Source organism: Saccostrea cucullata, unplaced genomic scaffold, assembly GCF_032062105.1.
Source record: "Saccostrea cucullata isolate Sc308-1 unplaced genomic scaffold, CSIRO_AGI_Scuc_v1 ctg15362, whole genome shotgun sequence".
Lineage (NCBI taxonomy): Eukaryota > Metazoa > Mollusca > Bivalvia > Ostreida > Ostreidae > Saccostrea > Saccostrea cuccullata.
In genome coordinates, this window is record NW_026918298.1 from 1 (window position 1) to 14272 (window position 14272).

Here is a 14272-nt window from a genome sequence, read left to right on the forward strand (position 1 = left end):
CCATTTAACTTTCTAAATAATAATGTTCTTTATAAAAAGTGCTCTCTTTACCTGTGTGGACATTTTCATCTACATATTTAATCACAACATCTGACTCTGTAATGATTTTCTTCCCATCCTTTAACACAGGGACTTTACCCTCAGGGTTCATTCTCATGTAACTTGGGGTAATCTGGTCTCCATCATGTATAAACACCACCTGGTGTTTAAACTTGGCATCTTTTTCATACAGTGCCAACAAAGCCTTTAAAGTACAAGAAATATAATTGATTACTGTAGAATCATCACTGATTGCGGAGGACCAATGTTTATACTAATGTCCTGCATAGGCGTCGGAAGCAAATTGAAAGGGGAGGGATAAACCAACAAAAAAGGTAAAATCCAATTTTCAATGCATATATTATGTATATCTTTGCAAAAAAAAGTGGTGGGGGCTAAGCCCCCCCCCCCCCCCCCCCGTTCCGACGCCTATGTCGGTTAATTCCTCTTACCCCATAATTTACCCCAAATATTTTTTTTTTTTTTTTTACAAATGTTCATGGAACTTGCTGTATATTTAAGTTATCCTCAAAAAACATCAACAGAAAAATCCATGAAATTGTATTTGCACTTACAAATAGTACCAGTGCCTTAGTACCAGGTCAACCCCATTCCAAAACAATGAATATTGTTTCACAGCAGCCTACCTGAATTTTGATTTTAAAGAAAGGGTGTCCCCCATCTTCAATAGCCAAAGCCGAAAGGTTAATATTCGATTTTTTAAATTTGTTTAAAATTTATTTTCCATTCTACAATTTTAATTTCTACTATATAACTGTATTCTTTCCATTTGTATTGTTACAATTTCGTACATCACTCATCTGACATCAGCTGTTAGTGTTACATGTCTTATCACTCATCTGACATCAGCTGTTAGTGTTACATGTCTTATCTAAATATTGCGCAACATGAAACCATGCCGCATAGTATTAAATCACACACAAATAAAGTTAAATATGCTTCTTTTTGAAGCTTTCTTTCCTACCCTTTGCGAATAATACGATGCTGGAAAATAGTAGAGTGTAAGGTCGCTCATTGTGTCGTTTTGTTGTCCAGCCTGTATGAAAATTATCGCCCTTTGCTAGTCTGTTCCAGAATATCGGAAGCTCTCGGGTTCTTTTATACCTTGTTTATTGAAAGTGAAAGTAGTATGGAAGTCGATTTTCTGCGAAAATAATCATAATTATCATTGATGGACATACAAAACCGAGGCTATTAGTAAGTTTTTTCATAGATATGGAGGCAAAATTTAGATTGAAAAAAAGATAGGAAATAAATCTATCAACAGACGAGTAATTTCACTTTCTCAGATGTAACTTGGGGGAGGGGGGGGGGGGGGTTATATAGTCGGCAATTTTATCAGTAAATAGAAAATAAATGGTAAACAGACGTAAATCCTACCAGTGAGCTTCGCGAGCGACGCTCGCCTCTCCGTAGGATTTAATGTTTACCATATTTTCGATTACTGATATTTGTGAGAAAACATAACCAATAAAAGCTTCCCCCCTCAACAAAAAACGTCTGAAACTTTTTTTTCTTCTTTTAAGCTTGTCAAGGAATTTTCTGATGGTTGATGGTGGCCTGGCACAAGTGGTTTCACCTGGCCACCCCTTCAGTGTATTCTTTTTATTTAACAAAACTTAAAAAAAAGTTTTGCCTTTGCAACTGATTTTTTTATTGTCTCCATAAACTCGCTAAAAATGTCCGTCCACATGTATAATTGTTGTTTACTGCATCATTCAAAACGATTGGTCAGTATTGTTAGTATTGTTAGTATTGTTAGTGGTATTGCGAGGATCTGTGTTTCAAATGCAAAGTATTATTGATTCCATCGATATCAAACATCCAATCGATAAGTAAAATGATAGCAAGCACACAAAATTTTAACAAGCCCTATCAAGTAATCTGACACCCTGTTAGTAAAATGATAATAATTATGAGTGGATGAAATGACAAGTGCCCCAAGATTATATGTGATCTATTATACATTTACTTTATCCCTGAAGAAAAAAAAATCCATATCTGTACAAAAATAATAATATTAAGCAACGGAAAAAGTTTCCATAGATATAACAAAAACTGACTGCATGCAGCAAGTAAAAATTATACTTCACTGGATCGTTAACATGCGAGATTTTAAAATGTCTCGGAATAAGAAGGGGTAGCACAATTTGATTAGGCTCAATAAAAATCTATAGTTTTTCATTTGCTTATTGGGTTGTTTCATGTTTGTAGCTCTACTGGTCAGAGACCAGAAGAGCTTATGCGATAGCAATACGTCTGGCGTCCGTCCGTCTAGCTGTCCGTAGCTGCCTGTAAACATTTTTTTCAAAATGCTACTCCTCCTACAGGTTTGGTCTGATTTCAATATAACTTGGCACACAAGTAGACTACACTAATTAAGATACATAATTCTGTTTATTATACTTCAGTTAAAATGTTTCCTTTATAAAGTTAAGAAGGTAAAATAACTATCTTTTATAGTTCACGCATAGCAAAGCTATACCCCGGTGTATAGTTTTTGTTATTATACTTCTGTTAAAATGTTTCCTATATAAAGTTCAGAAGGTAAAATAGCTATCTTTTATAGTTCACGCATAGCAAAACTATACCCCGGGGTATAGTTTTTGCTATCCACCCTCGGAAAATTTTCATGCAATTTTTCCCTCCAATTTTGATTTCCAGTAATAAATCTATCAACTGATGATGTCATAATGACTTCAGTAGCATTGTGACGTCATCAGGTTTTCAGATTATTCTTGCAGTATTATCTTACTCTTAAAAAATTCAAACCTCAGAAATTATATTATACATCAGTATAATAAAACGCTTATCCACTGGGTGTTGGGATAGTGACAGAAACTATTCCTCTCGGGCAAGCCCTCGGGGAACAGTTCTCTGTCGCGGGTTTGATAAAAGAGCTATCCCACTCACACCCAGTGGATAAGTGTATACTATCCACACTGGGAAAATTTTCATGCAATTTTTGCCTCAAATTTTGATTTCCAGCGGTAAATCTATTGACTGTTGATGTCATAACGACTTCAGTATTGTTGTGCCGTCATCAGGATTTCAGATTCTTTCAGTATTATCTTACTCCAAAAAATTCAAACATCAAAAATTATATTATACATCGGTATAATAAAACAGTTATCCACTGGTTGTGCGTGGAATAGCTCTTTTTATCAAACCCTTGACTGGGACTATTCCCCTCGGGCAAGCCCTCGGGGAATAGTTTCCAGTCGCGGGTTTGATAAAAGAGCTATCCCACTCACAACCAGTGCCCTTGACAGGGACTATTCCCCTCGGGCAAGCCCTAGGGGAATAGTTCCCTGTCGCGGGTTTGATAAAAGAGCTATTCCACTCACAACCAGTGGATAAGTGTATAATATCGGTTTTTGATTTCGATGAACGATGTTGCCGTTGTTACTAAAATTAGAAATTTCTGTGAAATTGTTTCAAAATGCTACTCCACCTACAGTTTTGGTTTGATTTCAATGTAACTTGGCACACAAGTAGACTACACTGAGATACATATTTTCTGTATATCGGTTTTTGATTTCGATGAACGGTGTTACCGTTGTTACTAAAAATAGAAATTTCTGTGAAATTGTTTCAAAATGCTTCTCCTCCTACAGTTTTGGTCTGATTTCAATATAACTAAAGTAGACTACACAGTACACTGTACACTAATATACACAATTCGGTGTATCGGTTTTCGATTTTTATGAACGATATTGCCATGGTAACTAAACATAGAACTTTCTGTGAAACACTTTGATAATACTACTCCTCCTACAGTTTTGTTTTGATTTCAATATAATTTTGCACAGAAGTAGACTAAACTAAGATAAACAATTCTATTTATCATTCTTTGTTTCGATGAACATTGTTGCCATGGTTACTAAAGATAGAAATTTCTGTAAATTACTATCAAAATGCTACCCCAAATACAGTTTTAGTCTGATTATAATATAAATGCAAGCAGAATACACTAAGAACATGAAAAGAGACTTAATCAAGGATCATTACTCTATTTATTGCTGTTGTAAAGTTTCAATTCCCAACTGCTACTTTTCTCTTCCTTTTCTTTAAGTAAAAACCATTAGAGCTTCAGTCTCGACAGAGACTACTGGTTTTTTTGTTGTTTTGTTTTCATTCTTTCTTCCTTCTTTTTTTTTTTTTTTTGGTAAGAATGCATTGCAACATTAACAATGATCTGAGTTAGGTAGTAATCCACTTAAACCCATATTTCCGATCCCTTTTCAAAGGAGGGATTTTTTCCAAAACAATTGTCAGTTTTAAATTCTTTGATATTATTAACAATGATTGATTGTGTGTTGTTTTACGTCCCATTCGAGAATTTTTTATTCATTCGAGAGACGCCACCATATACTGGTAAAGGCCTTCAAATTTTGACATTTACTCGGCACTCTGGGCCATTGAGCAATGAGGGATCTTTATCGTACCAACGCCTGCCGTGACACGGGGCCTCGGTGTTTAAGGTCTTACCCGAAGGACCTGCAATTTTGACTTCAAGTGCCAAGCACATGGCGTAGGAATACCTGTATAATCTACCCATTTTTTTTTTTATCAACGTAGGTCAGTCGCAGCCGAGATTCGAACTCATGTACTGCCTATCATGGAGCTATTGTTCTACCGACTGAGCTGTCGTGAAAGGTTTCTCCTTACAAGGAATATGGATTTGAATTACCATATCTACTCCATAATATCCAAACAAAGATACATAGATGGTTTCAGCAAATGTTTTAAAAAACTCTTTTTTCTGTCCTCATTTGATATTCACAGCTGTGAAGGAGAAACTTCAGAAATACTGTACAACGGTATATTCGAGAGATGTAGTATAAATCAGATGCGGATAGCTAGCACACCAAAGAACTTTAAGAAAATTTGAAATCGCAAAATTTTACCAACAGTAATAATATCAACAAGCAAATTCAAAGAATTGTGGTCCCCCGCTTTCGGTGTCTTTGTGGTGAGATGTTATTTTTTATGACATACTGTGTGTAAAATGAACATCCTATCATATGTCTTTTATTTAGAAAGTAACACTGAAGTTGACTTTTTTTGAAGGATGAAAACCCTAATCAAAGGGTCAAAGTTGTTGATAGCTAATGAAAGGTTTTCTCACAAGAATAACATATGAGAAGTATGAAAGCCCTAGCCCTTACTGTTCAAAAGTTATGGTCAAGATTAAAGTTTTTTCATAAGTACGTAAATCTTTAAGGTCAAGGTCAAAAGGTCAAAGTTGTTGATATCCAATGAAAGGACTTGCCACAAAGAATACATATGTGAAATATGGTCATTCAAAACTTGTGACCAAAAAAAGTTTTTTAAAAAAGTTGTTAAAAAAAAAAGTCAAAGGGTAAAAGTGTTGGTATCCAATCAAAGGTCTTCTCAAAATAATTACATATGTGAAGTACGAAAGCCCTAGCCCTCACCGTTCAAAAGTTATGGTCAAGGTTAAAATTTTTTCATAAGTACGTAAATCTCCAAGGTCAAGGTCAAAAGGTCAAGGTTGTTGGTATCCAATGAAATGTCTTACCACAAGAAATACATGTGAATTATAAAAGTCCTAGTATCCACGGTTTAAAAGTTGTGACCAAGGTTAAAGTTTTTAAAAAGTAGTCCAAGGTCAAGGTCAAAGGGTAAAAGTTGTTGGTATTCAATGAAAGGTCTTTTCACAAGGATTACATATGTGAAGTACAAAGCCTTAGTCCTCACCGTTCAAAAGTTATGGTCAAAGTTAAAAAAGTAAATCTCCAAGGTCAAGGTCAAAAGGTCAAGGTTGTTGGTATCCAATGAAATGTCTTACCACAAGGAATACATATGTTAAATATAAAAGTCCTAGTATCCACTGTTTTAAAGTTGTGACCAAGGTCAAAGTTTTTAAAAAGTAGTTAAAACTCCAAGGTCAAGGTCAAAGGGTAAAAGTTGTTGGTATCCAAAAAAAAGGTCCTCTCACAAGGATTACATATGTGAAGTGTGAAAGCCTTAGTTCTCACCGTTCAAAAGTTATGGTCAAGGTTAAAGTTTTTTCATAAGTACGTAAATCTCCAAGGTCAAGGTCAAAAGGTCAAGGTTGTTGTTATCCAATGAAAGGTCTTGCCACGAACAATGAATATATGAGATATGAAAGTCCTAGTACCTACTATTCAAAAGTTATGGCCAAAGTAAAAGTTTGGAATTTTTGTGTAAAAGTATGTCAAACTCCAAGGTCAAGGTCAAAAGGTCAAATTTGGTGGTACCCAAAGAAAGGTCTTGTCACAAGGAATACACATGTGAATTATGAAAGTCATAGCTCCACTAAATCAAAAGTTATGGGCAAGGTTAAAGTTTTTGTGGCATTAATGACAGACTGACGGACAAGGCATGTACAAAAATAAGATTTAATGTCCCCTCGCTTTCGCGAAAGCGGGGGACAAAAACAAACAACTTTCAACACTTATTAGCACAACTACCTGTATATTCCCCACAAAAAATTAAATTATGTACTTTTTGACAACTCAGATAGCTGCTTTTTCAGTGAGAATGGAACTCGTTAATATACCCAGCCTGTCATTGGTCATTTTGTGCAAAAAAAAAAAAAAATAATAAAATAAAAAATAAATAAATGTTTTTATCCGACAAGTATTCTAAGTTCTATTTTCGTCCCTTTCGCCCAAGCTTCATTAGGGCGGATTCAAAATGGGGCGAATTCAAAGGATATACGGTTTATTTTCTGAAACAAACTATAACCGGGCGAATTTTGAAAGGGGCAAAATTGTTTGCAAGTGTGCACGTGCAAGGGCGAAAATAACACGGGGTGAAAATAACCCTTCATACATTATTAGTTAAAAAAGAATCCAACCTCAAAAATTTCTTGACAAGAAAAAAAACATCTTCCCCAAACATTGAAAACCTAGGGGGCGGGGGTGTATATTTAGTCGTTGACTTAGTTTTTTCTAAAGGTGGGGGGGGGGGGAGGGTCCAAGGAAACTTTTAATTGGGTAGGTATATACATATAACTTTCAATTCCCTAGATCTGCGCATGAAAAATAAATTACACTGGACCAAAAAGTCACAAACATTCGACAAATTTATACACTCAGGTTAGTGTAGATCCTCACCCATTAGATGTTGATTTTGGCATTAATAGGCAACAAGGCATGTACAAAAAATAATAGCATGTTAAACACAAACTCAGTTATGACTTACTTAGATGTAAAGTGCAGATGGTAAATTCAAATGATACTGCTGTGATGTTTATTTTAACAACATTTAGATTTGACGTTTCAAGTTGGGACGTCAGCACTTATCGGTGGAGGGCTATAAACATCTCCACCTGTTACATTCTAGCTAAAGCAAGTACCGTATCTTGATGATTATAAATTAGATCTCAACTGAATTGAATACATAATGTTTAAGCTTATTAATGATTATATCTCTCTGCCAACAGAAAACCATAAGCTACAACAATGGACGATGAAGCTGAAGAGAGGAAAATCGATGAGATAAGGAAGTGGTCATCTTTTGTATTGGATGACATAATCGAAAGCAATGAGAGGACAAAGAAAAAGCTGCATCTTTTACAGAAAGACATGGATGCGGGATTTGATCTTAAAGAAGAAAATGTCAGAGCACTTAATCTGATATCTTATCTCCACTGGAGGTTAGGTGAAAGAGATAAAGCCTTTGAAGCACTGAAAAAAGCACAAGTAGTCAAAAAAAGCGGTAGTCTAATTACTTTGTGTAATGAAATTTTATTTCACTATGAAGTTAGCGAGTTTTTCCAGTCCCGTAAATTATCGGAAAACGTTGATACACATTTAAACCATAAAGAAACCCAAACTCGGGCAGTTGCAGAGATCGCATACTTTTACTCACGATTTGGTCCTCGACATCACGAACAAGCTGTCCAATTATTCCGTAAAGCAATAGATGAATTGAAACCAGAGAGAAATATTCTCTGGGAATTTGGACTTGCTTTAACTTTACAAAGGCAGTCTCATATGTTTCAGATGACAGATCCGGAAAAATTTAACCCTGAGAAGAAAAGAAAGGAAGCGTCTAGTATTTTGTATGGGATTGTAAAGTATACAGAGACAGACATTTTACCTGAATACCGCCAAATAATGGGAAAAGCATGGTGTCGGCTAGGCACTATCTTAACAAAAAATGAAAACTTATTTAATATAGTCAACATCGACGAAACAAAAACAACGAAAATTAACCAGAAGTTGTGTTTTGAGGAAGCATTAAATTTATGTCCCAATAACTATTTTATTCTTCAGTCGTACGGACAACAACTAAGATATTGGTGGGATCTGGAAAAATCAAGAGAGATGTTAGAGAAGGCAAACCAAATACAGGATATGCCTTTCTCAAGACATCATTTAGCAATAACATTAAAAAAGATAGTTGAAAAAGACACACCAAAGCCAACATGCAGAAGAAATTTGATTCATTCCTTCTCTGCTGAAGAGAGGCAACACATTTTGGAAAGAGAACAATATGACAGTGGTAATTGGTCTAGTAGGGTTACCCCGCTGTCATTGTTAATGATTCATCAAACAGAAGGACAAAATTCGATGCAAGAACAATATGAAAGCGGTATTTGGTCTAGTAGGGTTACCCCGCTCTCCTTGCCAAAAGGCCATCAATTTCAAGCAATAGGGCAAAGTCAACACGATTCAAAGCAAGAACAATATGACAGTGGTATTTCTAGCATGGCCAGTCAATTCTCTTCAATATCTTTAAGTCATCCAAAAGTCGAGCAAAGCTCAATGTACTTGAGAGAGGATCCCAATACCCAGAGATACCAGAGAGCCAGACCATTTGTTAGAAGATCATCAAGGACAAGAAGATCTGCAAGAAATGGGGCTAGAGGGTATAATCCTAGATATGCATGCATGTCAAAAGTCGAGCAAAGCTCAGTGTACTTGAAAGAGGATCACAATTCTCAGAGATCCAGACCATTTGTTAGAAGATCAGCAGGGACTAGGAGATCTGCAAGAAATGGAGCTAGAGGGTATGCTCCAAGATTTCAGCAAAGTTCCAATACACCATTTTTTCGATCCCAATCAGATCCTGTACATACAACTCGGGCTTTTAATGCAATGAGAAAATCGCCGATGTCTGTTTGCCATTCTCCCGATAATCCATTATTAATAGAAGCTGTATCACATCTCGAAAAAGCTCTGGAAATGGATAGAGATTTTAACGTTGCTCGCTATGAATTAGGACTAATATATCGCATGTTGGACAGGACCAAAGATGCACTGGACTGTTTTTCTTTTATTACATCTAGAAATTGCGGAAAACCATCTGAATACAAAATGACTCTTATAAATGCTTTTGAGCAGCAAGGTATTTGCAAGTTAAAATTGAAATCTAAAGAAAATGACCAAGCAAAAAAGGAAGAACTTCAATATGATGCAGAAAAGAGCATGTGGAATGCAGTCACAATGATATCAGGCATAATTGGAGCTATACCAGATTTAAAAGACTCAAACCATTGCTTCCCAACATTGAAAAGTTTGTTGCTGAAAGGAGATGAATCTCCAAAAACTCTTAAAGAACTAGCAAAATTACACGAACTTCTTAAATTTTATGAAGAATCCATTGGATTCTACAGAAGGCTGATTGAAACAGAATCTTATGATAATACAACCGTGAAAAAACTGATACAAAATTATATAGATACACGTGACTTCGAAAACGCTATTTGCACTTTATCGTTACTGCAATGTACTAATGAAACAGATGCTTTTGAAAAATCATTTTATGTGGATACATATATTAAAGGGGCAAACGATTCATTGGCAAAACAAAATTTTGAAATGGCAAAAATTAGGCTTCTGAATGCATATCAGACAATATTTCCTAATCGGTCCTCAAGCGGTCCGGAGGACGATTCAAATTCATTTGATGTGCTCGTTCTTCACAGCTGTGACGAGGGCAGTGCTTGTAAGCAGAAAAATTTGATCACGTCCACTCTGATGTCATTTGTTAAGTTAAATGTAGCTGTAAATAATGACGACTGTCCTCCATTTCGTAAGGAAATGACTTACTTAAAGAAAGTACTGTTGGACTCTTCCTGTATTATTGTGCTATTTCATCAAAGTTCAGCTAATCATGATAATGTGTCAGACTTTGTAGATTTGGCGATTGAGATGATTCCTTGTAGATATCGCACGAAAACGTTGGTAATTAATAACGAAGGAAATGAACATGATTTACAGGTTTGTAAAGAGTTGATTCTCTCAGCGGAGTTTTGGGACAACAAAAACGAGTTAAGCATAGAAACTCTAAACCAAGGTACTCTATTCTCTGACATACTGACGAAATTGTCGGAAATGTTTATAAAGGAAAATCAAAAATTGAAATGAGAAAGAATATAATTTTAATAATGCAAGTCAAATTACAGTGATATAATATATACAATTTTTTTTAAATGTTTTATTTTATTAATTTGGATGTACATGTATCTTTATGAATTTATTTATTTGTATAAAAATGTCAGTATTTATCTTGCATGTCTTTTGCTGAGTTACTTAACATTGCTAACAGGGAAGTGATCCATGAATCGTATTTACTTGATTTTCCATCCATTGGACTGAATGAGAGATTGTACTTGCTGACAAGGTCCTTGTATATAGACCATGTGTGTAATGATGACTGTCATCATTACACACATCAGCCACGTAGCATCGTTTTTGAAAGTGGGGGGGGGGGGGGGGCTTACTTGAAAAAGTTGACAAGCAAAAGAAAAAGTTGCCCAAACTCCAAAATCCTATTTCTTGGGGGGGGGGGGGGGAGGAACCATCTTTTTTCAATACCAAGTTCTTTTATTAACAATTTTATTGTAAGCAACACTACATTTCTCTTATATCAATTTCCTGTAGTAAAAAAAAAGGAGGGGGGGGGGGAAAAACCGGCCTTTCAATGAACATTTCAAATAGTAAAAGTAATATTGGGAAAAAAAGTGCCCCCCCCCCCCCCCCCACCCAAGCTTGCCTAGTTTTAGAAAATTTTCATAGATCATGTTCTTGCGTATCGAATCAAATGAGGGACATAAACCCAATATACAGTTGATAAGAATTTATTGCTACATAATTAAGGGGGTGTTCACGATAGAAAAGCATCAATCTGATTAAAATCATATTCTTTGATCCGCTCACATAGATCGCTATACATTGTGTAGCTATCTATGTGAGCGGATCAAAAGAACTGATTTTAATCAGATTGAAAAGTCATTAAGTTTATTATATAGCTTTTGTTAGGTTACCTTTAATTTACATCTTTTTCTAGTATAATATTCAAATATGAAACTGGTGTGTCAGACTCTACTATCTTTTATTTCATGTTCACTGGAATATACCGGTATACAATGTATACTCTACTTATAAATGGAAATTGCAATTGTTAAGGGACACAACAAGTTTTCTCCTTTTCATGTAAAAGCTTGAGAATGAATTCTTCATAAGAATACCAAAATAAGCCTGTTAATAACGCAACACTATCAGTACCCATAAAAAATCAGTTTATGTGGTCAAAAAGTTCTGAATTTAATTATTTGTTGGAATTCATTAAAATAAACAATATCTTGATTGCAGTGGAAATAAAAAACCAGAAGCCTTAATTGAGACTGTTACTCTACTGGTTTGTATTTAGATTGTATTGTAAACAAAAGCAGCAGTTGGACTTAAAATTTTGCAACAGAAACAGAAAGAACAATGATCTTTGATTTAGTCTCTTTTCTTGAAAAGATTGCAATTAGACTAAACTGTTGGAGGAGTAGCTTTTACCGAGATTTCTAAAGAAATTTCTGTTTTAAGTTAACATAGCAACACCGTTCATTTAAATCAAAATTAAAAAAAAAAATATATTTTCAAAGTGAGTTGATTTTGTCCTTAAGAACTTTAACGCATTTTAATCTATGCAAAGTGAGTGTGTTGATTTTGTCCCATTTTCACTGAATACCCAACATTTATCTCTGTATCAGTAACTACTTGAATTATTATTGTTTTTTATTTAAAAATGTAGCAAAATTTCACAGCTTACAAGTTTTGGCATTCATTTGAGTTTTACTGTGTTTTGTGATTAAGATAACAACAAAACATAGCACAAAATCAGTCAGTTAAGCACAATTTAACCTATTTCCTGTAAGAATATACAATACATATACATGTATATATTTCGAGTTTACAATGATTTTTTTACTTCTCAAAGAACAATTTTGATGAAGAATACTGTTGCATTCAAGTCTGCATGCTAACACAATAGGCAATAACACCATCTATAAATAGTGACTGCAATTTACAGACGCAGTATGAAATTCCATGCATGAATTTAGCAGGAACCTGATGCATGTATTTTGCTTTTAAATAGTATTACTTGTAAAATAAGCTACATAATATTAAGATAAATTATGATTTTTTTTTCAATATGAAATCCTTGTAACTTATTATTTTTTCTCATTTCACAAACTTAGTTTTTGAAACAGTCTTTTGGTGTTTGGAAATATAAATAGATTGTTTTCATAAACATTCCATAAATCTATAAATAGCTTATAGATGTTTTATTATGGAATGCTGTTAGTGTCTTTTCTGTGTATACTAATTCAATCAATCTCGTCTACATATGCAAAATAATAGTAAATAATTTACTCCTCCTCGTTTAAATTGCTTGAACATTTGCAAAATCGGTGACAAATGTTTGTCCAATCATATTGTATTATGTAACCTAAACTTAAAACTAAAGTTAAACATTTAGATTTCCCTTCCTTCTTTCCTTACATTTTATAAATCGATATACTGTCGGAGAAACTCGCGCGATACGAGATGCAGACATCTGAATAATGTGAGGAATATCATAAGTGCATAACTTGTAAGTAAAAAAAGTTAAGTTAGCTTCTCTACGTTTCTTTCTGTATAATTTAGTATACATATATACCGGTATTTCACACTGAGCCCGTTGATTATTTAATCAATGTATTTCTTATTAAACAGCTTTTAAGTATCACAAAAGAGCAAATTCAAAGCTCTTTATCTTCTCATGCAAAGGGTTGAGGCTGGATGCACAAAAGCAATGCATAGGGACCAAGGCAGGTGTGATTGGTTGACTAATGTTGCTTATATAAACTGTTTTAAAATGTCTGGACGATTTCCAAATAAGGAAGTCAAGAGCGATAACCGTGGATGCTATTTATAAATACAAAGAATAAACAAGTTGCAAGTCTTTCTGACCAATCAGATAACAGCATTTATACCCAAAAGAAAATAAATAAAACACGTGGTTTTATCGTTTTTCGCTCAAAAGATTTTTTGGAACAATTTTTTTTTTGTAAATTTTATTCATCTTTAGGAATAATATTATATTTATGACAATTCTACCGTGAATAAACATAACTTGAACGCTTAGAAAACGTTGTAAGGAACTCCGACCCTTAGCCAGGAGGGACAACTCTTTAATTTATAATTTAATTCAAAAAGTTTTTTAAAGAAGCTTGAAAATTAAATCTTTTCATGCAACAATTTTCATTATATGCCTCTCAATGTGCTTCAAGGTTCTTTGAACTTCTCAGAAAGGTCTAATTAAAAGTAGAAATTTTTATCTCATAAAAGCATTTTTAGATACCAGTGTTTATTAACATGATATGAAATTAGAAGTGATTTATGGGTCTTTGCAAAGAACCTTGAAGAACATTGAGAGGCATGTAATGAAAATTGTTGCATGAAAAGATTTAATTTTCAAGCTTCATTTAAAGACTTTTTGAATTAAATTATAAATTAAAGAGTTGTCCGTCCTGGCTGAGGGTCGGAGTCCCTTAAGTGGGATTGAAAATCTGTCACTAGGAGGTAGCAATCCCATAAGTATGACTTACTTTAAAAAATTTGATATACATGTAAATACGGAAAATTTTCAGTTTTAGAGCCTGACATAAAAATCTTATCGAATGGATAACAATCTTAATTATTTTTTGAGTGTTTATGACAAAACCGTCCATGCAGTTTCTGGTATATGCGAGGGAAGATATTGGGATAAAACGCATTGAAGTGTATAATTATTCTCTTTTCTCCACGTTTTAGGCCTTTCCTTATGCTCATTTAAAGTCGAAAGTTTGCATAGCTTAATATTCGGCGCTCATGAAATCCGTGCCGATATTTTAAATCTATACGTAGTCCATACGATAAACACTTGTACGTTTGAGGTGGATCTATATTAGCTG

General features: G+C 34.4%; 1 protein-coding gene and 1 long non-coding RNA gene across 3 annotated transcripts; one reads left to right on the forward strand and one right to left on the reverse strand.

The window, feature by feature from the left end:
• Window positions 1-178: 178 nt before the first annotated feature.
• LOC134262461 (uncharacterized) lies at window positions 179-1158 on the reverse strand. The gene is made up of 2 exons (XR_009991014.1): window positions 1025-1158; window positions 179-244 (listed from the first exon to the last, which is right to left on the reverse strand). It is a non-coding gene; the product is annotated as an uncharacterized LOC134262461 (long non-coding RNA).
• A 20-nt stretch (window positions 1159-1178) lies between these two features.
• LOC134262469 (uncharacterized) lies at window positions 1179-10518 on the forward strand. 2 transcript variants are annotated; one of them, XM_062744861.1, is made up of 2 exons: window positions 1179-1257; window positions 7499-10518. In XM_062744861.1, the coding sequence occupies exon 2, from the start codon at window positions 7518-7520 to the stop codon at window positions 10428-10430; it is 2913 nt and encodes a 970-aa protein (XP_062600845.1). In that variant the 5' UTR covers window positions 1179-1257; window positions 7499-7517; the 3' UTR covers window positions 10431-10518. The 2 variants fall into 2 exon arrangements, with proteins under 2 accessions (XP_062600845.1, XP_062600850.1); XM_062744866.1 differs by lacking the exon at window positions 1179-1257 and adding an exon at window positions 7335-7407.
• The last annotated feature ends 3754 nt before the right edge of the window (window positions 10519-14272 follow it).